The following is a 26,747-nucleotide window of genomic DNA, read 5'->3' on the forward strand; positions in this document are numbered from 1 at the left end:
CACCAGGTATCACCACCGGGTATCACCACCGGGTATCACCACCGGGTATCACCACCGGGTATCACCACCAGGTATCACCACCAGGTATCACTACCGGGTATCATCACCGGGTATCACCACCGGGTATCACCACCAGGTATCACCACCAGGTATCACCCCCCCCCCCCCCCCCCCCGCCTACCGGTCCGAGTTCGCCCGATAAATCCCCAGGTCGGAAAATATTTTTGCACCGACAAAGCCGACAAAGCCAGCGTGATGGATGGCTGCGACGGCGCTGGGACCTGGTGCTGGGACCTGGCGCTGGGACTTGGCGCTGGGACTGTGCGCTGAGACTTGTCGCTGATACTTGGTGCTGAGACGTAGCACTGAGATTTGGTGGTGAGAATACTGCCGTAGCTGATGTAGCATGTAGCTGGGGTATGGTGTTGACACATTAGGCTGGGAGCCAGGGCTGGGACCCAGGACTGGGACCCAGGGCTGGGACCCAGGGCTGGGACCCAGGGCTGGGACCCGGGGCTGGGACCCGGGGCTGGGACCCACGAGGGTTGGGATTTAGGGCTGAGGCCAGGCGCTTGGAACTTCCCGATCAGTGCTTCACCATCATAATTTTTCTGGTCGATTCCACCCCGCCGGTTTCTTTCCATCCCCTCCCAGCCCCTCCCCCTCCCAGCCCCTCCCCCTTCCATCCCTCCCCCTCCCAGCCCCTCCCCCTTCCATCCCCTCCCCCTTCCATCCCCTCCCCCTTCCATCCCCTCCCCCTTCCATCGCCTCCCCATCCCATCCCCTCCCCCTTCCATCCCCTCCCCCTTCCATCCCCTCCCCCTTCCATCCCCTCCCCCTTCCATCGCCTCCCCATCCCATCCCCTCCCCCTTCCATCCCCTCCCCCTTCCATCCCCTCCCCCTTCCATCCCCTCCCCCTCCCATCCCCTCCCCCTTCCATCCCCTCCCCCTCCCATCCCCTCCCCCTTCCATCCCCTCCCCCTTCCATCGCCTCCCCATCCCATCCCCTCCCCCTTCCATCCCCTCCCCCTTCCATCCCCACACCCCTTCCATCCCCACACCCCCTTCCATCCCCACTCCCCTTCCATCGTCCCAGCCTTAAGGCAACTTGCCCGATGGGCAAGAGAGAGACTGGAGCAACGTCCAATTGACGGCATGTGGCCGTTATCAACGTTGATTCCATCTGAACGTTGTTTGCCGAGACCTGCCTGAGGGGGGGGGGCGGGGGTAGAGTAATAAGAGCGTGTCGTGTTTCATGCTTGAATATAATCTTATGAATGTACGTTGATCGTTGTCATTAATGTGTGAGGCAAGGCTGTGGAAAATGACGTTGTGCGCGCCTAATTGTGCTTGCGGGGGTGACGCCTCGGCTCTTTGTTCCCGCCACTTAACTGAGGGTGTGTTCCTGTTATGGGGAGGGGGGGGGGGTGAGCCAGAGTGGGGTGGGGGTGAGCCAGAGTGGGGTGGGGGTGAGCCAGAGTGGGGTGGGTGGTGAGCCAGAGTGGGGTGGGGGTGAGCCAGAGTGGCACACATGGGAGGAGAGGACAGGTGTAGGGCGGAGGAAGTATGTAACACTCCCGCCCCAGCAAGACTGGCTGGTCGACCTGCCTCCCGCCACCTGCGGGGCCTTGATGATTAATGATGGGTTATTGTACCGTCTTGCCCGGCACCGTCTTGCCCAGCACTGTCTTGCCCGGCACCGTCTTGCCCGGCACCGTCTTGCCCGGCACCGTCTTGACCGGCACCGTCTTGCCCGGCACCGTCTTGCCCGGCACCGTCTTGCCCGGCACCGTCTTGCCCGGCACCGTCTTGCCCGGCACCGTCATGCCCAGCACCGTCTTGCCCGGCACCGTCTTGCCCGGCACCGTCTTGCCCGGCACCGTCTTGCCCGGCACCGTCTTGCCCGGCACCGTCTTGCCCGGCACCGTCTTGCCCGGCACCGTCATGCCCAGCACCGTCTTGCCCGGCACCGTCATGCCCAGCACCGTCTTGCCCGGCACCGTCTTGCCCGGCACCGTCTTGCCCGGCACCGTCTTGCCCGGCACCGTGTTGCCCAGCACCGTCTTGCCCAGCAACGCCTTGCCCAGCACCGTCTTGCCCGGCACCGTCTTGCCCGGCACCGTCTTGCCCGGCACCGTCTTGCCCAGCACCGTCTTGCCCAGCACCGTCTTGCCCAGCACCGTCTTGCCCAGCAACGCCTTGCCCAGGACCAGCTAACCTAGCACTGTCCCCCAACATATCAAAATCTGAGACTCGTTAGACAAGAAACATGTTTAATGCCCAGGAAACACACACACACACATGCCTACACCGTCACATGTGTAAGACACGTCATTGTTACCACACCTGAAACACCTGGCTGTGAGTTACCGGTCGGGTGTGGACCCCCAGGAATACGGCGAGGGAAGTTCAGTAGATGAGGGGAAGGGGATGAGGTTGCAGGGGGACACCATGAATGATGAATGCCCCCCCCTATTCATCATTGTCTGCTGGGGGATGGTGTTGTCTGCTCTTCATCCGCCAATGAGAACTCATTATATTTTATGTATCCCCACTTCTTTGCAAGTTGATAATTTTGTTGTCAAACTCTTCTGTCGTAGCCTGTTAGAGCAGCTGAGAGTGAGAAGGGCAGGGCGTGTGTGTGTGTGTACTCACCTATTTGTGCCTGCAGGATCCAGCACTAGCTTTTGGACCTCGCTTTTCTAGCCGTTGGTTGTCTAATGGAAAGACGCCTGTCCTATTTCTCTATCATACCTGCTTTTAAAGTTATGAGTGGCGTTAGCCTCTACCATCTGCTCCTCCTCCTCTAGGTCATTCCATTTACTCACTACCCCTGACTCTAAAAGAAAACTTTCTAACATCTCTCTAACATCTGGCATGACATCTACCATCTCTAACATCTGGCATGACATCTACCATCTCTAACATCTGGCATGACATCTACGATCTCTAACATCTGGCATGACATCTACCATCTCTCTAACATCTGGCATAACTCTGGCAATCAGAGAACACTGTATAAACATCAGAGGTCCGCGGTTGTTCAACGTCCTCCCAGCGATCATAAGAAATATTGCCGGAACAACCGTGGACATCTTCAAGAGGAAACTAGATTTATTCCTCCAAGGAGTGCCGGACCAACCGGGCTGTGGTGGGTATGTGGGCCAGCGGGCCGCTCCAAGCAACAGCCTGGTGGACCAAACTCTCACAAGTCAAACCTGGCCTCGGGCCGGGCTTGGGGAGTAGAAGAACTCCCAGAATCCCATCAACCAGGTATCAACCAGGTAACATATAACATCTCTCTAACATCAGGCATGACATCAAGCAACGCAAGTACAAAATAGTTTTCCGGTTTGTCCAACTCAGTAGTTCAGATTTCTACGTTCACATTTCGTTGTAGGTCGGTATATATACTATCGTCCTCATCGTTACTATAATACTATCAAAACAGGAGGATGTGCTGGATCTAAAAGCCTCCTTATTCAAGTTTCTTAAGGATGTTCTGAGTTTTTCCAGAGTCGAGTATGCGGCTGACGTTAATATGTTTATATGAGCCTCCGGAGTTAGGTTTTGTGTCATGACCACTCCTAGTGGTGTTTCTTTAGACGTTATAGGGAGGTAGTGTCCCCTTCATTGTGTATTGGCTTTTCTGTCTCCAAGCTCCTCTTCCCATTTCCATCACCCTGCACTTGTTAGTGTTGAATTTTAGCAGCCATTTCTCGGACCAGCTCTGCAACATGTTCAAGTCTTCCTGGACAATCTTACAATCCTCATCTGTCTCAATCCTCCTCATTAGTTTTGCATCCTCTACAAACATCGACGTAAAAGACTCAACTCCTCCAGTCAAGTTATTTACGTAAATGAGGTAACGTATGGGATCCAGCACCGATCCTTGAGGCACCCCGCTTGTTACTCTTACCCCCCCCCCACACATGTAGAGTAACTTTGAGGCTCCCTGCTTTGTGTGTGTGTGTGTGTTTGTACTCGCCTAGTTGTGCTTGCGGGAGTTGAGCTTTGGTTCTTTGGTCCCGCCTCTCATCCGTCAATCTACTGGTGTACAGGTTCCTGAGCTTCTCGAGCTCTATCATATCTATAGTTGAAACTGTGTATGGAGTCAGCCTCCACCACATCACTTCCTAGCGCATTCCATTTACTCACTACTCTTGACACTGAGAAGGTTCTTACTAATGTGTCTGTGACTCATTTGTGTACTCAGCTTCTACCTCTGTCCCCTTGTGTGTGTGCCACCCGTGTTAAATAATGCGTATGTAATTACCTAAGTGTAATTACAGGATGAGAGCTACGCTCGTGGTGTCCCGTCTTCCCGGTACTCTTTGTCATACAACACTTTGAACCTACTGACTGTCTATGGAGGACAGAAGAAAATGTATATATACTGGTTAGCATTGTAAATGTGTGGCCACGTCTGTGGTAGAAAATAATAATAATAATAAAAAAAAGTCCTTGAAAAACAACCTGTCCTCATGCTTGGCTTGTTAAAGCAGCGCTCGTCCCCGCCAAGACATATTCATCAATTTTTACGTATTACATGTTAAAAATAAGTTTTTATTAATTATTTAATTTATCTTGGTGGATCTTCGTCAGATCGGGTGGATCTTTGTCAGATCCGGGTGGATCTTCGTCAGATCCAGGTGGATCTTCGTCAGATCGGGTGGATCTTCGTCAGATCGGGTGGATCTTTGTCAGATCCAGGTGGATCTTTGTCATATGGATTCTGGTGATTCTTGGTACGTGTTCCAGGGACTTCTTTGACCTTGGTTCGCGTCTCACATTTCTCCTGAAAACACCTTGCCAGAAGAAGTGAACCAAATTCTTCAATAACATATATTAAGCTCTGCAGGTATACCGCGGCTGTGGTATACCCGGGTGTATAAGAAGCCGGTGGTAAACTTGTCCAGATCTATGTATTTACCCGTGTAAACTCGCTGTGGTATTAAACATTCTATAATCCTGGATGCTGGATTGGTTTAGCAGTAGCAGCCAGCAGCAGCGAGTGGTATTAAAGGGTGATGGAGCTGACTGTTGAGCCGACGGGTGGAGTGCCTCTTGGCTCACCTGAGTGGCTGAGTGTGAACCCAATGTGCCTCTTGGCTCACCTGAGTGGCTGAGTGTGAACCCAATGTGCCTCTTGGCTCACCTGAGTGGCTGAGTGTTATCCTAGTGTGCCTCTTGGCTCACCTGAGTGGCTGAGTTTTATCCTAATGTGCCTCTTGGCTCACCTGAGTGGCTGAGTTTTATCCTAATGTGCCTCTTGGCTCACCTGAGTGGCTGAGTGTTAACCTAATGTGTCTCTTGGCTCACCTGAGTGGCTGAGTGTTATCCTAATGTGCCTCTTGGCTCACCTGAGTAGGTGAGTGTTATCCTAATGTGCCTCTTGGCTCACCTGAGTGGCTGAGTGTAAACCTAATGTGCCTCTTGGCTCACCTGAGTAGGTGAGTGTTATCCTAATGTGCCTCTTGGCTCACCTGAGTGGCTGAGTGTTAACCTAATGTGCCTCTTGGCTCACCTGAGTGGCTGAGTGTTAATCTAATGTGCCTCTTGGCTCACCTGAGTGGCTGAGTGTAAACCTAATGTGCCTCTTGGCTCACCTGAGTGGCTGAGTGTAAACCTAATGTGCCTCTTGGCTCACCTGAGTGACTGAGTGTAAACCTAATGTGCCTCTTGGCTCACCTGAGTGGCTGAGTGTAAACCTAATGTGCCTCTTGGCTCACCTGAGTGGCTGAGTGTAAACCTAATGTGCCTCTTGGCTCACTTGAGTGGCTGAGTGTGAACCTAATGTGCCTCTTGGCTCACCTGAGTGGCTGAGTGTAAACCTAATGTGCCTCTTGGCTCACCTGAGTGGCTGAGTGTAAACCTAATGTGCCTCTTGGCTCACCTGAGTGGCTGAGTGTTATCCTAATGTGCCTCTTGGCTCACCTGAGTGTAAAACATATGAATGTTGCTGCTATAGCAGACAAAACTGAGGACCGTGCTCAACATTACACTTATTAGATTTACATAATGTTTCTTAATATATGTTCCCCCCCCCCCGCCGGCAGCGTGGCTGGAGGGAAATATGCGGCCAGTGACGGGCAGAGAGCCTTCTGGTGTTCTCTTATCCACATTATATAGCCAGATTATCCATAACCTTATCTAGATTATATAGCCAGATTATCCATAACCTTATCCAGATTATATAGCCAGATTATCCCTAACCTTATCCAGATTATATAGCCAGATTATCCCTAACCTTATCCAGATTATATAGCCAGATTATCCCTAACCTTATCCAGATTATATAGCCAGATTATCCATAACCTTATCTAGATTATATATCCAGATTATCCATAACCTTATCTAGATTATATATCCAGATTATCCATAACCTTATCCAGATTTGTCTGATGGGGAAGACAGTCCCTTTTTTTCAGCTGATAACACATGTTATCTTCTCTTGCCATATCCTACCTTCTCTTCCTTTCGCCTCCTCTACCCTTCGTTCTCCTCTGTTCCCATTCTCCTTTCCCCTTTTTCTACTCCTGTGTTGTTATTGTTGTTCTATTGTTCATTTTATGTGTAGCCTGTATGTGTGTGTGTGTCTCTGGTGGGTCCTGGGTTCGGTACCATGTCTCACTCGAGGGGCAGCGGTGGAGAAAGAGCATTGTCCCCGGTTCGAATCCCGGCCCGACCAAAACCAAATAGGCAGTTTCCTTTTATCTCGTGTGTGTGTGTGTGTTCACCTAGCAGTAAATAATTTCTGGGAGGGAGGGAGGGAGAGAGGGAGGGGGGAGGTAGGGAGAGAGAGGGGGAGGGAGGGAGGGAGGGAGGGAGAGAGGGAGGGGGGAGGGAGGGAGGGAGGGGGGAGGTAGGGAGAGAGGGGGGGAGGGAGGGAGGAAGGGAGGGGGAGAGGGAGGGAGGGAGGGAATGGGTAAGAAACACTTTACATGCATGAAGTCTGGTGGAAGAGTGGAGGCTCTCCCTCAAGTGTCGCCGCCCTCAGCTCCCACCTTCCTCCAACACCACCTCCACCACCTTCCTCCAACACCACCTCCACCACCTTCCTCCAACACCACCTCCAGCACCTTCCTCCAACACCACCTCCACCACCTTCCTCCAACACCACCTCCACCACCTTCCTCCAACACCACCTCCAGCACCTTCCTCCAACACCACCTCCACCACCTTCCTCCAACACCACCTCCAGCACCTTCCTCCAACACCACCTCCAGCACCTTCCTCCAACACCACCTCCAGCACCTTCCTCCAACACCACCTCCACCACCTTCCTCCAACACCACCTCCAGCACCTTACTCCAACACCACCTCCACCACCTTCCTCCAATACCACCTCCAGCACCTTCCTCCAACACCACCTCCAGCACCTTCCTCCAACACCACCTCCAGCACCTTCCTCCAACACCACCTCCAGCACCTTCCTCCAACACCACCTCCACCACCTTCCTCCAACACCACCACCACCACCACCTTCCTCCAACACCACCACCACCTTCCTCCAACACCACCACCACCTTCCTCCAACACCACCACCACCACCTTCCTCCAACACCACCACCTTCCTCCAACACCACCACCACCACCACCTTCCTCCAACACCACCACCACCACCTTCCTCCAACACCACCACCTTCCTCCAACACCACCACCACCACCTTCCTCCAACACCACCACCTTCCTCCAACACCACCACCACCACCACCTTCCTCCAACACCACCACCACCACCTTCCTCCAACACCACCACCTTCCTCCAACACCACCACCACCACCACCTTCCTCCAACACCACCACCACCTTCCTCCAAGACCACCACCTTCCTCCAACACCACCACCTTCCTCCAACACCACCACCTTCCTCCAACACCACCACCTTCCTCCAACACCACCACCTTCCTCCAACACCACCACCTTCCTCCAACACCACCACCTTCCTCCAACACCACCACCTTCCTCCAACACCACCACCTTCCTCCAACACCACCACCACCTTCCTCCAACACCACCACCACCTTCCTCCAACACCACCACCTTCCTCCAACACCACCACCACCTTCCTCCAACACCACCACCACCACCACCTTCCTCCAACACCACCACCACCTTCCTCCAACACCACCACCTTCCTCCAACACCACCACCACCTTCCTCCAACACCACCACCTTCCTCCAACACCACCACCTTCCTCCAACACCACCACCTTCCTCCAACACCACCACCTTCCTCCAACACCACCACCTTCCTCCAACACCACCACCTTCCTCCAACACCACCACCTTCCTCCAACACCACCACCTTCCTCCAACACCACCACCTTCCTCCAACACCACCACCTTCCTCCAACACCACCACCACCACCACCTTCCTCCAACACCACCACCTTCCAACACCACCACCCTTCCAACACCACCACCTTCCTCCAACACCACCACCACCTTCCTCCAACACCACCACCACCTTCCTCCAACACCACCACCACCTTCCTCCAACACCACCACCTTCCTCCAACACCACCTTCCTCCAACACCACCTTCCTCCAACACCACCACCTTCCAACAACACCACCTTCCTCCAACACCACCACCACCAACACCACCTTCCTCCAACACCACCACCACCTTCCCAAACATTAAGGGTAATTATGAGGGTGGACAAAGAGGCAGTGTTCAATACAAGAACCAGCCCCGGACGTGGTGGACGTTCGAGGCTCACAGCTCGTGATAAGATCGATAACACATCAATTTCGACCCACGGGAATAAAAGACAAAAGTCGGGCAATGGATATTAAGTGACAAACATGGGACAAAAAATACCCGCGGACATAGTACTCTGAGGGGTACTGAGCAGTACTCTGGGGTGGGGGTTACTGAGCAGTACTCTGGGAGGGGGTACTGAGCAGTACTGAGGGGTACTGAGTAGTACTCTGGGAGGGGGTACTGAGCAGTACTCTGGGAAGGGGTACTGAGCAGTACTGAGGGGTACTGAGTAGTACTCTGGGAGGGGGTACTGAGCAGTACGCTGGGTGGGGACTGAGCTGGGTGGGTACTGTACTCAGTACTCTTGGGGGTACTGAGCAGTACTCTTGGGGGTACTGAGCAGTACTCTTGGGGGTACTGAGCAGTACTCTGGGGTTTACTGAGCTCCAACCTCCAAACCCAAGGATTCCATCACTGTTAAATCACTTGTGCACTGCTACCTTCAACACAGTGTGATGCCTCCCCCTTCACAAAGCTGGCGAGAGTCTTCAAATACACACAGTAAAGCACCTTAAACTATTGGGACCGCCTCAATGCCCACAAAATGTGCTTTCTGGAGAGCAAGGGAAGGGAATTATCATGGGGAAAAGTGCCAAGCCATTGCGACTATATAGCACTGGGAATGTTTCAGGATAAGGATTTGGGATGGGACGGGGGAAGGAATGGTACCCAACCACTTGGACGCTCGGGGGATTGAACGCTGACCTGCATGAAGCGAGACTGTTGCGAAAATACTGATCGCTCAGGTCTCTAATATGGAAATGAAAATCAGTATTTACTGGACCTGAAGATATGTTAGGAAATGTAGATTAGACCAGTTGAAGAGTAGACATCTCATAGACACAGAGTATTGTATGATGTAGACTAAATCCCCGGCACTGTTGACCATTTGCTCCATTCCGTTACAAATGTGAAGCAGCAGGTGAGACGGAGTGGACGAAGGAATGTGCAGTTCCCAAATACTAGAATGCGGTAAACACACAAGGAAGGCTACGAAATTAAATAAACTTTTTAGCTCCGTGTGCTGTGTCAAGTAGGCTAGGCTACGCTAAGCTACGCTAAGCTACGCTAAGCTACGCTAAGCTACGCTAAGCTACGCTAAGCTACGCTAAGCTACGCTAAGCTACGCTAGGCTACGCTAGGCTACGCTAGGCTACGCTAGGCTACTCTAGGCTACTCTAGACAACGCTAGGCTACTCTAGACAACGCTAAGCTACTCTAGACAACGCTAAGCTACTCTAGGCTAGGCTACGCTACAGTACGCTACGCAACGCTAGACAACGATGCGTAGCGTTATTTCCTGCTTTCGTAATAATATAGACTGGAGCTATTCACATGATGCATTGATATATAAACCACAGCTGACGAAGATATCTTCAGATGTCTTGCGATGGTTGTGTGTTGCATGCCCGTGACTCTACAATCATACCTGCAACTCTACAATCATACCTGCAACTCTGCAAGCCTACCTGCAACTCTGCAAGCCTACCTGCAACTCTGCAAGCCTACCTGCCCCAAGTACTGGCCAGGGGCTTGCTTGAGCAGCGTCTCAGTTTCCAGCTGAGAGGTTGTCTGGCGCTCTCTTCATTTCCGGAGAAGAAAGAGCTGTCTTGCTTCATCAAAGTTAATTAATTGTGGCGTTGTCGTCCTGTTGGTCTGCATTTCACCCCCTCCCGCGTGTGGACTTTTGTTCCCGCTACTGCAGTGTGTTATGGTGGGTGGTGTTAGGTGCTACGGGTGTGTTATGGCGGGTGCTGCTGTTACCTGAGGTGTTACGGGTGTGTTATGGTGGGTGCTGCTGTTACCTGAGGTGTTACGGGTGTGTTGTGGTGGGTGGTGTTAGCTGCTACGGGTGTGTTGTGGTGGCTGCTACTGTTACCTGAGGTGTTACGGGTGTGTTGTGGTGGCTGCTACTGTTACCTGAGGTGTTACGGGTGTGTTGTGGTGGGTGGTGTTAGGTGCTACGGGTGTGTTGTGGTGGCTGCTGTTAGGTGTTACGGGTGTGTTGTGGTGGGTGGTGTTAGGTGCTACGGGTGTGTTGTGGTGGGTGGTGATAGGTGCTACGGGTGTGTTGTGGTGGGTGGTGTTAGGTGCTACGGGTGTGTTGTGGTGGGTGGTGTTAGGTGCTACGGGTGTGTTGTGGTGGGTGGTGTTAGGTGCTACGGGTGTGTTGTGGTGGCTGCTGCTGTTACCTCAGGTGTTACGGGTGTGTTGTGGTGGGTGCTACTGTTACCTGGTGTTACGGGTGTGTTATGGTGGGTGCTGTTAGGTGTTACGGGTGTGTTACGGTGGGTGCTGTTAAGTGTTACGGGTGTGTTGCGGTGGGTGCTACTGTTACCTGAGGTGTTACGGGTGTGTTGTGGGTGCTGCTGTTACCTGAGGTGTTACGGGTGTGTTATGATGGGTGCTGTTAGGTGTTACGGGTGTGTTACGGTGGGTGCTGTTAGGTGTTACGGGTGTGTTACGGTGGGTGCTGTTAGGTGTTACGGGTGTGTTGTGGCGGGTGCTGCTGTTACATGAGGTGTTACGGGTGTGTTGTGGTGGGTGCTGCTGTTACCTGAGGTGTTACGGGTGTGTTGTGGCGGGTGCTGCTGTTACCTGAGGTGTTACGGGTGTGTTATGGTGGGTGCTGTTAGGTGTTACGGGTGTGTTGTGGCGGGTGCTACTGTTACCTGAGGTGTTACGGGTGTGTTGTGGTGGGTGCTGCTGTTACCTGAGGTGTTACAGGTGTGTTGTGGTGGCTGCTACTGTTACCTGAGGTGTTACGGGTGTGTTATGGCGGGTGCTACTGTTACCTGAGGTGTTACGGGTGTGTTGTGGTGGGTGCTGCTGTTACCTGAGGTGTTACGGGTGTGTTATGGTGGGTGCTACTGTTACCTGAGGTGTTACGGGTGTGTTATGGTGGGTGCTGCTGTTACCTGAGGTGTTACGGGTGTGTTGTGGTGGGTGCTGCTGTTACCTGAGGTGTTACGGGTGTGTTATGGTGGGTGCTACTGTTACCTAAGGTGTTACGGGTGTGTTATGGTGGGTGCTACTGTTACCTGAGGTGTTACGGGTGTGTTATGGTGGATGCTACTGTTACCTGAGGTGTTACGGGTGTGTTATGGTGGGTGCTACTGTTACCTAAGGTGTTACGGGTGTGTTATGGTGGGTGCTACTGTTACCTGAGGTGTTACGGGTGTGTTATGGTGGATGCTACTGTTACCTGAGGTGTTACGGGTGTGTTATGGTGGGTGCTACTGTTACCTAAGGTGTTACGGGTGTGTTATGGTGGGTGCTACTGTTACCTGAGGTGTTACGGGTGTGTTATGGTGGATGCTACTGTTACCTGAGGTGTTACGGGTGTGTTATGGTGGCTGCTACTGTTACCTGACGTTCAACCAGGTTACGTGTGGGACAAGATGGGACTGAGAGGGTCTAAATGTGGCAGGTAGTGGAAACTAAGACAGGCTGGGCGTGGTGACGGAGGGTGGGCGTGGTGACGTAGGGTGGGGGCGTGGTGACGGGGGGTGGGGGCGTGGTGACGGGGAGGGGGCGTGGTGACGGGGAGGGGGGGGGCGTGGTGACGGGGAAGGAGGGGCGGGAAAAACCTAGTGCGCGGCTGCTCATTGGCATTCATAGACGGGCAAATGAAAGAGATTTTTGTGGATGGAGATGGTTCTTGGAGTTCTTGTTGAGATGAGAAGCTGGACCCGGCTGTACTGAGACGGTAGCAGGTGGCACTCTGCGGGTGGCACTGGGTGGGTGGCACTGTGTGGGTGGCACTGTGTGGGTGGCACTGTGTGGGTGGCACTGTGGGTGGCACTGTGGGTGGCACTGCGGGAGTGGCACTGTGTGGTGGCACTGTGTGGTGGCACTGTGTGAGTGGCACTGTGTGGGTGGCACTGGGTGGGTGGCACTGTGTGGGTGGCACTGTGTGGGTGGCACTGTGTGGGTGGCACTGGGTGGGTGGCACTGCGGGAGTGGCACTGTGTGGTGGCACTGTGTGGTGGCACTGTGTGGTGGCACTGTGTGAGTGGCACTGTGTGGGTGGCACTGGGTGGGTGGCACTGGGTGGGTGGCACTGTGTGGGTGGCACTGTGTGGGTGGCACTCTGCGGGTGGCACTGTGTGGGTGGCACTGTGTGGGTGGCACTGTGTGGGTGGCACTCTGCGGGTGGCACTGGGTGGGTGGCACTGTGTGGGTGGCACTGTGTGGGTGGCACTGTGTGGTGGCACTCTGCGGGTGGCACTGTGTGGGTGGCACTGGGTGGGTGGCACTGTGGGTGGCACTGTGTGGTGGCACTGTGTGGTGGCACTGTGTGGGGGCACTGTGTGGTGGCACTGTGTGGTGGCACTGTGTGGGGGCACTGTGTGGTGGCACTGTGTGGTGGCACTTTGGGTGGCACTATATGGGTGGTACTGTGGGAGTGGCACTGTGTGGTGGCACTGTGTATGACACTGTGGGTGGCACTGTGTGGTGGCACTGTGGGGGCATTGCGTGGTGGCACTATGGGAGTGGCACTGTATTCACATAAGGGGCACACGCACAAGGGGACACAGGTGGAAACTGAGTGCCCAAATGAGCCACAGAGATATTAGGAAGAACGTTTTTAGTCTCAGAGTGGTTGACAAATGGAATGCATTAGGCAGTGATGTGGAGGAGTCTGACTCCATCAGCCCGTCCTCCAAAAATGGGGAGGTAAATGTAACAGCCCCATAAGTGCAATTATGTACTATGTATGGAAGTCGGGAATTGCACTTATTTACACTTAGTATTAAATCGTACTGTCAAATATATTGTGAATATTTGAGTTTACCTGAAAAGCTGAATAGAAAACCACGACCTCACCTAACCGTCTTAGTTTTTGAAGATAAGCATTTTATTGCTTCTTAATTACAATTAGTAATTAACCTATAGCTATATTGATATTACAGTTTTATAAAACAAAACAAAATTAAAATATTTCAATAAATTGTAAAGTTAATCAGAATATATTCAAATTTTGTATAAAATCTCTATTGTTTAATAAAATTGAAAACAAAATTCCTCATATTTAAAACGTGGGCATAGCGATCTGAACTTTAAAACTTCATTCTAAATTTCTGAGTGTCTTAACAGAAAGCGAAGATAATTAAATGGGGAGGAAAATGTAACAGCCCCATAAGTGCAATTATGTACTATGTATGACAGTAAGGAAATGTACTTATTACTTTTATTTAGTAAGGAAATGTACTTATTGCTTTTATTTAGTAAGGAAATGTACTTATTGCTTTTATTTATTTATTTTTATTTATATACAAGAAGGTACATTGGGTTTGTGAGAATACATAGCATGGTATTTACACTCTTGTAAAGCCACTAGTACGCGCAGAGTTTACAATTAGTGTTGAAGCGAACTGTCAATTCGGATGATGGGTTGGACTCCATACACAGTTTCAAGTGTAGATATGATAGAGCCCAGTAGGCTCAGGAACCTGTACACCTGTTGATTGACAGTTGAGAGGCGGGACCAAAGAGCCAGAGCTCAACCCCCGCAAGCACAAATAGGTGAGTAGAGACACCCACACACACACAAACACCCCCCCCCCCACACACACACACACAGGAAGCAGCTCCGTAACAGGTGTCTAACTACCAGGTACCTATTTACTGCTAGGTAACAGGGGCATCAGGGTAAAAGAAACTCTGCCCATTTGTTTCTGCCTGGTCCGGGAATCGAACCCGGGCCACAGAATTACGAGTCCTGCACGCTGTCCGCTCAGCTACTAGACCCCCCCCCCCCCACCACAGTCTCCCAGACTGTGTAGGTGGCACTGTGTGGGTGGCACTCAGTGGGGACATTGTCTGGTGGCACTGGGAGTAGCACTGTGTGGGTGGTAGTGTGTGGTGCTACTGTACTAACCTAGTTGTGCTTGCGGGGGTTGAGCTCTGACTCTTTGGTCCCACCTCTTAACTGTCAATCAACTGGTGTACAGGTTCCTGAGCCTACTGGGCTCTATCATATCTACATTTGAAACTGTGTATGGAGTCAGCCTCCACCACATCACTTTGTAATGCATTCCATTTGTTTACTACTCTGACACTGAAAAAAAATCTTTCTAATGTCTCTATGGCTCATTCACTCAATTTCCACCTGTGTCCCCTAATGCGTGTGCTCCTGGTGTTAAGTAGTCTGTCTTTATCTACCCTATCAATTCCTCTGAGAATCTTGTAGCTCATACCCCTCAGCTCGGGTATTAGTCTGGTGGCAAACCTTCGAACCTTTTCCAGATTAGTCTTATGCTTGACAAGATATGGACCCCATGCTGGAGCCGCATACTCCAGGATTGGTTTGACATGTGTGGCATATAAAGTTCTGAATGATTCCTTACACAAGTTTCTAAAAGCCGTTCTTATGTTAGTCAACCTGGCATATGCCGCTGGTGTTATCCTCTTGATATGAGCTTCAGGGGACAGGTCTGGCGTGATATCAACCCCCAAGTCTTTCTCTCTCTTTGACTCTTGAAGTATTTCATCTCCCAAATGATACCTTGTATCTGGTCCCCTGATCCCTACGCTTATCTTCATTACATTGCATTTACTCGGGTTAAACTCTAGCAATCACTTGTTCGACCATTCCTGCAGCTTGTCCAGGTCTTCTTGAAGTCTCAAGCTGTCCTCCTGTCTTAATCCTTCTCATAATTTTGGCGTCGTCAGCAAACATTGAGAGGAATGAGTCTATAATCTCTGGGAGATCATTTACATATATCAGAAACAGGATAGGTCCGAGTACAGAGCCATGTGGGACCCCACTGGTGACTTCATGCCAATCTGAGGTCTCACCTCTCACTGTAATTCTCTGCTTCCTATTGCTTAGGTAGTCCCTTACCCACTGGAGCCCCTTACCAGTTACTCCTGCCTGTTTCTCCAGCTTATTCATAAGCCTCTTATGGGGGTACTGTGTCAAAGGCTTTCCGACAGCCCAAGAAAATGCAGTCTGCTCATTCTTCTCTTTCTTGCTTAATCTTTGTCACCTGGTCGTAGAATTTTTAAGCCAGTAAAGCAAGATTTGCCATCCCTGAACCCATGTTGATGGGTTGTCACGAAGTCCCTTCTCTCCAGATGTGTTACTAGGTTTTTTCTCAAGATCTTCTCCATCACCTTGCATGGTATACAAGTCAAGGACACTGGCCTGTAGTTCAGTGCCTCTTGTCTGTCACCCTTTTTGTATATTGGGACTACAATTGCCATCTTCCATATTTTGGGTAGGTCTCCCGTCTCAAGTGACCTACTGTACACTATGGAGAGTGCAAGCAAAGTGCTTCTGCACTCTCTTTCAATACCCATGGTGAGATTCCGTCTGGGCCAACAGTCTTTCTCACGTCCAGATACAACAGGTGCCTCTTGACCTCATCTCTTGTAATTTTGAACCCTTCCATGACCGCCTGGTTCACTGCCACCACTCCTAGTGCAGCGACCTAACCTCGTTCTATTGTGAAGACCTCCTGGAACCTCTTGTTGAGTTCTTCACCCACCTGCCTGTCATTCTCTGTGTACCTGTCCTCACCCGTTTAAAGTTTCATCAGCTATTCCTTCACTGTCGTTTTCCTCCTGATGGGACTGTGGAGAAGCTTTGGTTCGGTCTTGGCTTTATTAGCTATACTGTATCATTTTCATGCAGGCGATGAGTCACAATAACGTGGCTGAAGTATGTTGACCAGACCACACACTAGAAATTGAAGGGACGACGACGTTTCCGTCCGTCCTGGACCATTCTCAAGTCGATTGTGATGAGGAGGTAGGGTCAGGCAATAAATAGGCAAGAGAGAGCTGAGGAGGAAAGTCAGGTGTAGGGGATAGTAGTAATGAGAACTGCAGAAGGCCTATTGGCCCATACGAGGCAGCTCCTATTATAACCACCGAAGGAGATAGTAATAGGAATAAGAAGAGGATAGCAAGGGAGCGTAGGAGAAGACAATGAACAGAAAAAGGGAGAAGAGAGAAAGAAAAGGAAAGAGAAAGAAAGATAAATGGAAGGGGGAAATAAAATAGAATACTACACATAAGGGGCATAACTGGCAAACCCCTCACAGTGTTCAAGAGAGAACTGGATAAGCACCTCCAAAGGATACCTGATCAACCAGGCTGTGACTCATACGTCAGGCTGCGAGCAGCCGCGTCTAACAGCCTGGTTGATCAGTCCAGCAACCAGGAGGCCTGGTCGACGACCGGGCCGCGGGGACACTAAGCCCCGGAAGCACCTCAAGGTAGCCTCAAGGTAGGGGAAAGCTTATGTTAAGTCACGGTTGTTAGAAAGATTAGAGCATTTGAGTATATACTGTGAAAGGGAAGAGTCCACAGCAACAAAGCCAGGACTCAAGTTCATGTTGGGTATATTGTGTATAAGAGCCGATTCTACAAGACGGCGTCTGTGTAGAGTAGAGGCAGGAAAGATTATTTTGGAGGAAGACCAATCAATGGGATGATTAGAATCCCTCACATGGCAGAAGAGAGCATTGTTAGTGTCTGCAGACTTAACACTTCTCTTGTGTTCTTTAAGTCTGTCATTCAGTGTACGGCCAGTTTCGCCAAAGTATTGGAGAGGACAAGATGAACAGGAAATAGAGTAGACACCAGCAACATTAGAAGCAGGAGGAGCAGTGTGAACTAGATTGCTACGAAGTGTGTTAGTTTGTCGAAAGGCGAGTTTAATGTCAAGAGGACGAAAGGTATTGGTAAAAGTTTTGAGTTCAGATATGAAGGGAAGGCATAGTACAGTGCTACTAGTGTTGGAAGCAGGTTTAGGATGAAAGAAATTTCGTTTAGCTTGAGAGTAGGCACAGTTGATGAAATGCAAAGGATAACCAAGGCGAGAGAATGATTTGTAGATAAAGGCAATTTCAGAATCAAGAAACTGAGGGTCGCTGATGGGTAGAGCGCGGAGGAAGAGAGAGACGAGGACACTTTTCTTAACAGAAGGAGGATGGTAGACTTTCCTCCTCAGCTCTCTCTTGCCTATTTATTGCCTGACCCTACCTTCTCATCACAATCGACTTGAGAATGGTCCAGGACGGACCGAAACGTCGTCGTCCCTTCAACTTCTAGTGTGTGGTCTGGTCATCATTTTCATACTTTTTCTCAGCTTTACTTCTCTCACTAAAATACTCATTCCTTGTTCTCTGGTATCTCTCTCTCTGCTTTCAGGTGTTCTGTTATTTCGGTAGTTCCTCCACGCCCTTTTGTTCAGTTCCTTTGCTTCCATACATTCCCTATTAAACACCGGATTCTTCTTTTGCTTCTCGGTTTTTCCTTTCGGGCCGGAATGAACCTGTTTACTGCCTCCTGACACTTTTTGGTGACATAGTCCATCATATCTTGTACGGACTTAATTCTGAGCTCTGTGTCCCATGGTATATCCCTTAAGAATTTTCTCATTTCCTCATAATTTCCCTTTCGGTACGCCAATCCTATGTATCCTGGTTCTTTTTGGGGGGAGATAAATCCTAGCTCTATCAGGTACTCAAAGATCAATACACTGTGATCACTCATTCCCAAGGGTGATTTCAATTTAACTTCCCTTGTATCCGACTCATTTAGGGTAAATATCAGATCAAGAATAGCTGGTTCATCCTCTCCTCTCATTCTTGTCCGTACCTTGATGTGTTGGCTTAGAAAGTTTCTTGTTGCCACGTCCAGCAGCTTAGCTTTCTTTACATGTGTCTTTGTTCTCCCAATCTATCTTCCCCTGGTGTAAGTCTCCTATGATTAGTTGTCTGGATCCGTTGTGGGTGGCACTGTGTGGGTGGCACTGTATGGTGCTACTGTGTGGGTGGCACTGTGTGGGTGGCACTGTGGGGTGCTACTGTGTGGGTGGCACTGTGTGGGTGGCACTGTGGGGTGCTACTCTGTGGGTGGCACTGTGTGGGTGGTACTGTGGGGTGCTACTGTGTGGGTGGCACTGTGTGGGTGGCACTGTGGGGTGCTACTCTGTGTGTGGCACTGTGTGTGTGGCACTGCTGAAAACAGCAGTGAGTGTGGATGAGCAAGGGTGCTTGGCTGTGTGTGTGTGTATAAACAAAGTGTTGGGCCCGGGCCTCATGTATTCAACTGTGTGCAGGTGTGAGTTAAAGGTGTGGCTGCAGGTGTGTCGCAGGTGTGTCGCGAGGTGTCGCTTGGGAAGAGTGGTGGTATGTTTTAAATATTTGAGGCGCTGGCCCCGGAGTGGGCCGGAGGTCCTCACACTCACAGAAAGACAGTAGTTCCAAAGAACGGAGTGACGAGGTTTATTTTGGTGGTTCAAGTGGCCTTCCCCTACATGGTTCCTCTACATGGTTCCCCTACATGGTTCCCCTACATGGTTCCCCTACATGGTTCCCCTACATGGTTCCTCTACATGGTTCACCTGCATGGTTCCCCTACATGGTTCCTCTACATGGTTCACCTGCATGGTTCCCCTACATGGTTCCTCTACATGGTTCACCTGCATGGTTCCCCTACATGGTTCCTCTACATGGTTCACCTGCATGGTTCCCCTACATGGTTCCTCTACATGGTTCACCTGCATGGTTCCGGCTACCACACGAACCTCCCCTTACATGGTTCTTCCTCCCCCTCCCCTAGCACGTCTGGGGTTCCACGCCTGCAGAGAACATTCAATCAGGGTGGGAAAAATCTGGCTTTTTCACCGGCACACTTCGTTTGATGTGAGTTGGGGCTAAAGCTTTTTTAAGTTGTAATACTACCGTGCGTGTGTGTGTGTGTGTGTGTGTGTGTGTGTGTGTGTGTGTGTGTGTGTGTGTGTGTGTGTGTGTGTGTGTGTGTGTGTGTGTGTGTGAGAGAGTGTGCTCAATTATTTGTACTCGCCTATTTGTGCCTGCAGGCTCGAACATTGGCTCTTGCATCCTACCCTTCTTGCCGCCGGTTGTTTAAACCTGTGACTCCTGTCCTATTTCTGTCATATCTAGTTTTAAAGTTATGAATAGCGTTTGCTTCCACAACCTCACTTTACCCTTCAGGGCAGGAGAGATTGCTGAAATAGAGGAAGTACAGAGAACATATACGGCACACATAGACGTGATATAGCACCTGAATTATTGGAATCGTCTCAAAGCCCTCCAAATGTACTCACTAGAAAGGAGACGAGAGAGATACCAAATAATATACCCATGGAAAATACTGGAGGGCCAGGTCCCAAATCTACACAGTAAAATAACAACGTACTGGAGTGAACGATATGGAAGAAAATGCAGAATAGAACCAGTGAAGAGCAGAGGTGCCATAGGCACAATCATAGAACACTGTATAAACATCAGAGGTCCGCGGTTGTTCAACATCCTCCCAGCGACTATAAGAAATATTGCCGGAACAACCGTGGACATCTTCAAGAGAAAACTTACTGTTTTTTTCCTAGGAGTACCGGACCAACAGGGCTGTGGTGGGTATGTGGGCCTGCGGGCCGCTCCAAGCAACAGCCTGGTGGACCAAACTCTCACAAGTCAAGCCTGGCCTCGGGCCGGGCTTGGGGAGTAGAAGAACTCCCAGAACCTCATCAACCAGGTATCAACCAGGTTCCATGAGTCACACATGGTCCGTAGTCCCAATGATGAGAGACTCACTGGCCTCTATCATACTGATAATTCTCGCTTAACACTGGGAAGTGATGGGCTCCCGGGCTGGGCTCCCGGGCTGGGCTCCCGGGCTGGGCTCCCGGGCTGAGAAGGGCTGGTTGGGGCAAGCACGAGGATACGTGTACGGGATAAAAAGACGGGAGACATCTCCCGTCACGCAGGGTGCAGTCGCACCTTCACAGATCTCCAGTATCATCTATTGATACTGGTAATGGCTCAAAAGGGCCACCACTTACGGGCTATTCATGCCCGTGCCACCTTTTGGGTGGCTTAATCTTCATCAATCAATCTGGGATAAAAAAAAATGTTTATGACTTCTCATTTTTTTTTTATTTTTATTTATTTTTTTTTTTTTATGGTCAGACGAGCAAAGATTTTTTCCCATTTTCTTTTAACCTGTTTCAATGGTTGAGTCCATAACTTGTTTAATTTCCCCACTCGTGAAGGCGGGTCAAGACTCCTCGTGTATTAGCCAAGGTGTGTGAGCATGTACCAACCTCGCCAGTGTTGAGAAGAGCAACAGTGCAACTCTGTAGCACACAAATCTTACACACAAAAAAAAAATTTGCAGGAAATTTGCTTGAGATGAGGCTGTAGTTTGGTAAGAGGTGAACACACAGACATCTTTAAGGTCGGGGAGTAGGACGATAGCCAGGGGGCAGAGGGTACCCCGGGGGGGGGGGGGCAGGGGAATTGCCAAAGAATGGGAGGATTGACTGGGTAGAAGGATGACTAGAAAACAGGATAGGGCAAGTCAAGAGACGGTGTTATAAACAGGGTGCTAAAGGATAGCCAGAGAATGAGTACGATTCTCCAGCACCCAAGATGTCCTCCAGCACGGCCGATAGCCAGAGTGCCGGAATGATAGCCTGGGTGCTGGAGGCTAGGGATGGTACTAGAGGCTAGGGAGGGTGAGATGGTAGGCTAGCCAGGGTGCTAAGGGGTATGCAGAGGGTAGTAGGAGGCTAGCCAGGGTGCTAGGGTGTGGGCATCACCCCAGCTGCGACCAGCATCACGGAAGCTGCCGCGACTTAACGGAAATTACTGGTGGCTGCGTCGATGTTGGCGGTGGCGATGGTGGTAACGGCGGCGATGGTGGTGGTGGTGGCGGCGGCGGCGATGGTGGTAACGGCGGCAGTGGTGGTGGTGGTGGTGGTTTCCCCAGCATATTCCCCTAAAAATAAAGTATTTATAACAATGTGATCAAAGGTACAAATATGTCGTGATGGACCACCAGAAAGTAGACTCATGTAGTGTTGAATATGGACAAAACCGGATATATTTGTTGTTAATAAACCTAACCTACCCATCCTAGGTCTACTACACCCTGTCTGAGGCCTAATATAGTACATGTATGTACTATACATGATGCACAGTGCTTGCTTTAATATTATAATATATAATATTGCTCCCTCTAATATTTTCCACGTGTAAATTATTATGTATCCTTCCCGCCTGCGTTCAAGAGAATACAGATTTAGGCATTTCAGTCGGTCCCAATAGTTTAGTTGTTGTACTGAGTGGATTCTAGCAGTAAAGGATCTCTGCACGCTCTCCAGGTCAACAATTTCTCCAGCTTTGAAAGAGGCTGTCATTGTGCAGCAGTACTCCGCTCTAGAGAGCACTAGCGTCTTGAAGAGTATCATCATTGGTATAGCATCTCTAGTGTGAAAGGTTCTTGTTATCAAAGCTGTCATTTTTCTTGTAGTTGTGACGGCTACTTTATTGTGTTCTTTAAAGGTAAGGTCTTCCATGAGTGCACCCAAATCCTTTACATTGCATTGTAATTCTATGGTATGGGTTTGACTGCGTTTTGTACGTGGTTTCTGCTTTTATATTTTCCGTAGCGCATGAGCTGGAATTTATCTTCATTAAATACCATATTATTTTCTGTAGCCCATTGAAAGACCTGATTTACATCTGACTGGAGGTTTGCCGTGTCCTCTATGTTGTCTACTCTCATGAAAATCCTAGTGTCATCTGCAAAGGATGATACAGTACTATAGATTGTGTCTTGTCCTTGTCCGATATAAGGATGAGAAATAATACTGGAGCAAGCACAGTACCCTGAGGGACTGAGCTCTTCACGGTTGATGGACCAGATTTTATTTTGTTGACTATTACACATTGGGTTCTGTTAGTCAGGAAATTGTAGATCCATCTGCCTATTTTTCCGGTAATTCCCTTTGGACGCATTTTATATGCAATAACACCATGGGCACATTTGTCGTAGGCGTTTGCGAAATCTGTGTAAATTACATCAGCGTTTTGTTTGTCTTCCATGGCATCTAATGCCATGTCATAGTGGTCCAGCAACTGTGATACACAAGAGCGCCCTGTTCTGAAACCTTGTCCGGGGTTATGGAGATGCTGTGATTCCATGTGTTATGTTATCTTACTTCTTAGCACTCACTCAAAGATTTTTATGATATGTGTGATGTTAGTGCTGTCTGTAATTTTTTGCCTCTGCCTTATTTCCTCCTTTATGGAGTGGTGCTATCTCTGCTGTTTTTAGTATGTGAGGGATAACGTCAGTATCTAGGCTCTGTCACCAAAGAATGTGAAGGGCCTGCGACAGTGGTTTTTGTACAGTTCCGTAGGTAGAGTATCCGTCAAAATGCGACGTGTTCTATTAGGAGGCCGGGCTGAGAAAAACCGTGCAATGAAGTTAACTCCTCTGTTCCACGATACGCCCCACACCCCCTGGAACCTTAATGGGGGGCAACCCGTTCTCGCAAATTTAATAAGTCAATATTGACTTATTAAATATGTGCATAGGTGACATACTTAACATAATAGTTTCCCTTGAAAAGCTTCATAGAAAACACCGACCTTACCTAACCTACTTAGTATGTTAAGATAAGCATCTTATTGCTTCGTAATTACAATTATTACCTAACCTATAATAGGTATAGGTTAAGTAATAATTGTAATTACGAAGCAATAAGATGCTTATCTTAAGATACTAACAAGGTTAGGTAAGGTCGGTGTTTTCTATGAATCTTTTTAAGGGTATCTATTATGTTTAGTATATCACCTAAGCACGTAGTTAATAAGTCAATATTGACTTTACGAATATGCGAGAACGGGTTGTGGGGGGAAATAGAATTTATACAAGCTAAGGTAATGTCTATATTAAATTATATCCCACTGAAGGTCTTACCATTAAACACATAAATTAAATCTGCAAAACATAACGCCTATGGTTGTCGAAATAAAAAACCACAGTGCTAATAGTTCACTTAAATTCTTAATCCATCAAAATGACAAAAATAAAAAAAGATTTGAAGTTAAGTTTTAGGGGTTCCGAAGGCACTAGTACTGATTTAAATTTAAGCACAAAAAGCAAAGGCAATAATTTACTTGGCTCTCACCTTAAATAATGTTACTTGAAGACGTAGTTGCATTAACTTTCGGGAAGATACTCGACGAAGCTTGTGGGATTGGTGTGTTATATTACTCGCTTAAGATAACATTTTGATATCTTTAATGGCGAGTCTGGGTGAATCAGTAAGATGATTCCAAGATTATCGCCAGTGTTTCCAAGGAGACGACAACACAGCTGCCCAAGGCTTGACCCGTGGGGGGGGGGGGAGGGGAGGGCAAGGCTTGACCTGTGAGGGGGGGGGCCAAGGCTTGACCTGTGAGGGGGGGGGCCAAGGCTTGACCTGTGGAGGGGGCCAAGGCTTGACCCGTTGGGGGGGGGGGAGGGCGGGGTCAGTATGGGTCCAACAAGCAGTTACTGTTTCAAGGCAGGAAGGAATAAGTAATTTCAAACATGTACTGAATACGTGAACTGAAAATATTTCCAATCCTTCCAACCTTGATTTTAATGAAAGGAGAAACACAGCTTTGTGTACAGTTGGTTTTCTTAACACTGCTAATTAGAGCAACAGTGTTAATTAGAGCAACACTGCTAATTAGAGCAACACTGCTAATTAGAGCAACAGTGCTAATCACAGCAGCACTGTTAATTACAGCAACACTGCTAATTACAGCAACACTGCTAATTACAGCAATCCTAAGGAATTATACTCTGGTATTCCTTTTCTTTTTTACAAGCCTTTCCAATTTGCTTTTCGCGTTTTACTTTTGTATTTGATTAACCCGAGTTGAGTATGGAAGGCATTACTGGGCGGGGACCGGGCGGGGGCCGGGCGGGGGCCGGGCGGGGGCCGGGCGGGGGCCGGGCGGGGGCCGGGCGGGGGCCGGGCGGGGGCCGGGCGGGGGCCGGGCGGGGACCGGGCGGGGGCCGGGCGGGGGCCGGGCGGCGCCATTTGCCCGCCCGGCCCCCGAAAACAAATGACAATAAATCGTTCGTCTCACAGCTGCATTACTGCCACGTGGACACCGTATTGGTAATTGTTGTTGGTAGTTACAGTCGTTTGGGAGGGGGTGGGGGGTTGTCAGCTGCTGTCCACAGTTGTCGGGTTGTCAGCGGCTGCCCATAGTTGTCAGCTGCTGTCCACAGGTGTCAGGTTGTCAGCGGCTGCCCACAGTTGTCAGCTGCTGTCCACAGGTGTCAGGTTGTCAGCGGCTGCCCACAGTTGTCAGCTGCTGTCCACAGGTGTCAGGTTGTCAGTGGCTGCCCACAGTTGTCAGGTTGTCAGCGGCTGCCCACAGGTGTCAGGTTGTCAGCAGCTGTCCACAGGTGTCAGGTTGTCAGCAGCTGTCCACAGGTGTCAGGTTGTCAGCAGCTGTCCACAGGTGTCAGGTTGTCAGCAGCTGCCCACAGGTGTCAGGTTGTCAGCGGCTGCCCACAGTTGTCAGCTGGTGTCCACAGGTGTCAGGTTGTCAGCGGCTGTCCACAGGTGTCAGGTTGTCAGCAGCTGCCCACAGGTGTCAGGTTGTCAGCTGCTGCCCACAGTTGTCGGGTTGTCAGCAGCTGCCCACAGTTGTCAGCTGCTGTCCACAGGTGTCAGGTTGTCAGCGGCTGCCCACAGTTGTCAGGTTGTCAGCGGCTGCCCACAGTTGTCAGGTTGTCAGCGGCTGTCCACAGGTGTCAGGTTGTCAGCGGCTGCCCACAGGTGTCAGGTTGTCAGCGGCTGCCCACAGGTGTCAGGTTGTCAGCGGCTGTCCACCGGTGTCAGGTTGTCAGCGGCTGCCCACAGTTGTCAGGTTGTCAGCGGCTGCCCACAGGTGTCAGGTTGTCAGCGACTGTCCACAGTTGTCAGGTTGTCAGCGGCTGTCCACAGGTGTCAGGTTGTCAGCGGCTGTCCACAGGTGTCAGGTTGTCAGCGGCTGTCCACAGGTGTCAGGTTGTCAGCGGCTGTCCACAGGTGTCAGGTTGTCAGCTGCTGCCCACAGGTGTCAGGTTGTCAGCTGCTGCCCACAGGTGTCAGGTTGTCAGCGGCTGTCCACAGGTGTCAGGTTGTCAGCTGCTGCCCACAGTTGTGACACCTTCATACTTGTTGCTCTGCTCACACTTGACACTCAGCACCCTCACACCTGGCACTCCACACATCTGGCACTGTCACTCCTGACACTATTTCACATCTGGCACCCGGGAAACCCTGTCGTTCTACCTCACTCTTGACACGTTCCCTGACATTTGACACGCAGTCATACCTGACACACTACCCCATGTTTTGGCCTCACCTGGCACTCTCTCGGCACGTGTGTGGCACACTCCTCTCACACACCACCCCAACCCGCTCTCGCACAAGACTGTACATATATGACTTATTGCTTATAGTCAATATTTGGCTTATTGAGAAGTACATATGTGGTATATTCCAAGTTACCAGCCATATTTGTGGAGGAGGTAAGGCGAGGTGTTCCACAGTCGATGTTAGCTGGGACAGTTGTAGGTGAGGTGTGAGGTGGCAGTTCTGTATTGGCCTCGCCTCCCCCTCACCTCACCTCACCTCACTTCACCTCACTGTAGATGAGAAGACCTTTCGTGAAACGCGTCCTTGTGGTCATTTGAGAGTTAATATTGGCTCCCAAGAGCTGAAGAAAGTCAGAAATGTAGAGATGATTCGTGGTGTAATCATTGCTCCTACTCTGTGATATAATGTGTGTGTGTGTGTGTGTGTGTGTGTGTGTGTGTGTGTGTGTGTGTGTGTGTGTGTGTGTGCTCACCTATTTGTGCTTGCGGGGGTTGAGCTCTGACTCTTTGGTCCCGCCTCTCAACTGTCAATCATCTGGTGTACAGATTCCTTAGCCTACTGGACTCTTATCATATCTACACTTGAAACTGTGTATGGAGTCAGCCTCCACCACATCACTTCCTAATGCATTCCATTTGATAACTACTCTGACACTAAAAAAGTTCTTTCTAATATCTCTGTGGCTCATTTGGGCACTCATTTTCCACCTGTCCCCTTGCGTTAAATAGCATGTCCTTACCCTATCTATTCCTCTGAGAATCTTGTATGTAGTGAT

General features: G+C 50.1%; 1 protein-coding gene across 1 annotated transcript in view; it reads left to right on the top strand.

The window, feature by feature from the left end:
* Ehbp1 (Eps15 homology domain containing protein-binding protein 1) overlaps window positions 1-26,747 on the top strand; it is a 380,163-nt gene that overhangs the window by 116,877 nt on the left and 236,539 nt on the right. Inside the window, exons 7-9 of the mRNA XM_069334860.1 lie at window positions 1,684-2,192; window positions 4,607-4,739; window positions 24,832-25,674. Coding sequence (XP_069190961.1) covers window positions 1,684-2,192; window positions 4,607-4,739; window positions 24,832-25,674 — 1,485 coding nt within the window. The remainder of the gene's footprint in view (window positions 1-1,683; window positions 2,193-4,606; window positions 4,740-24,831; window positions 25,675-26,747) is intronic.

Source organism: Procambarus clarkii, chromosome 32 (assembly GCF_040958095.1).
Source record: "Procambarus clarkii isolate CNS0578487 chromosome 32, FALCON_Pclarkii_2.0, whole genome shotgun sequence".
NCBI classification, from domain to species: Eukaryota; Metazoa; Arthropoda; class Malacostraca; order Decapoda; family Cambaridae; genus Procambarus; species Procambarus clarkii.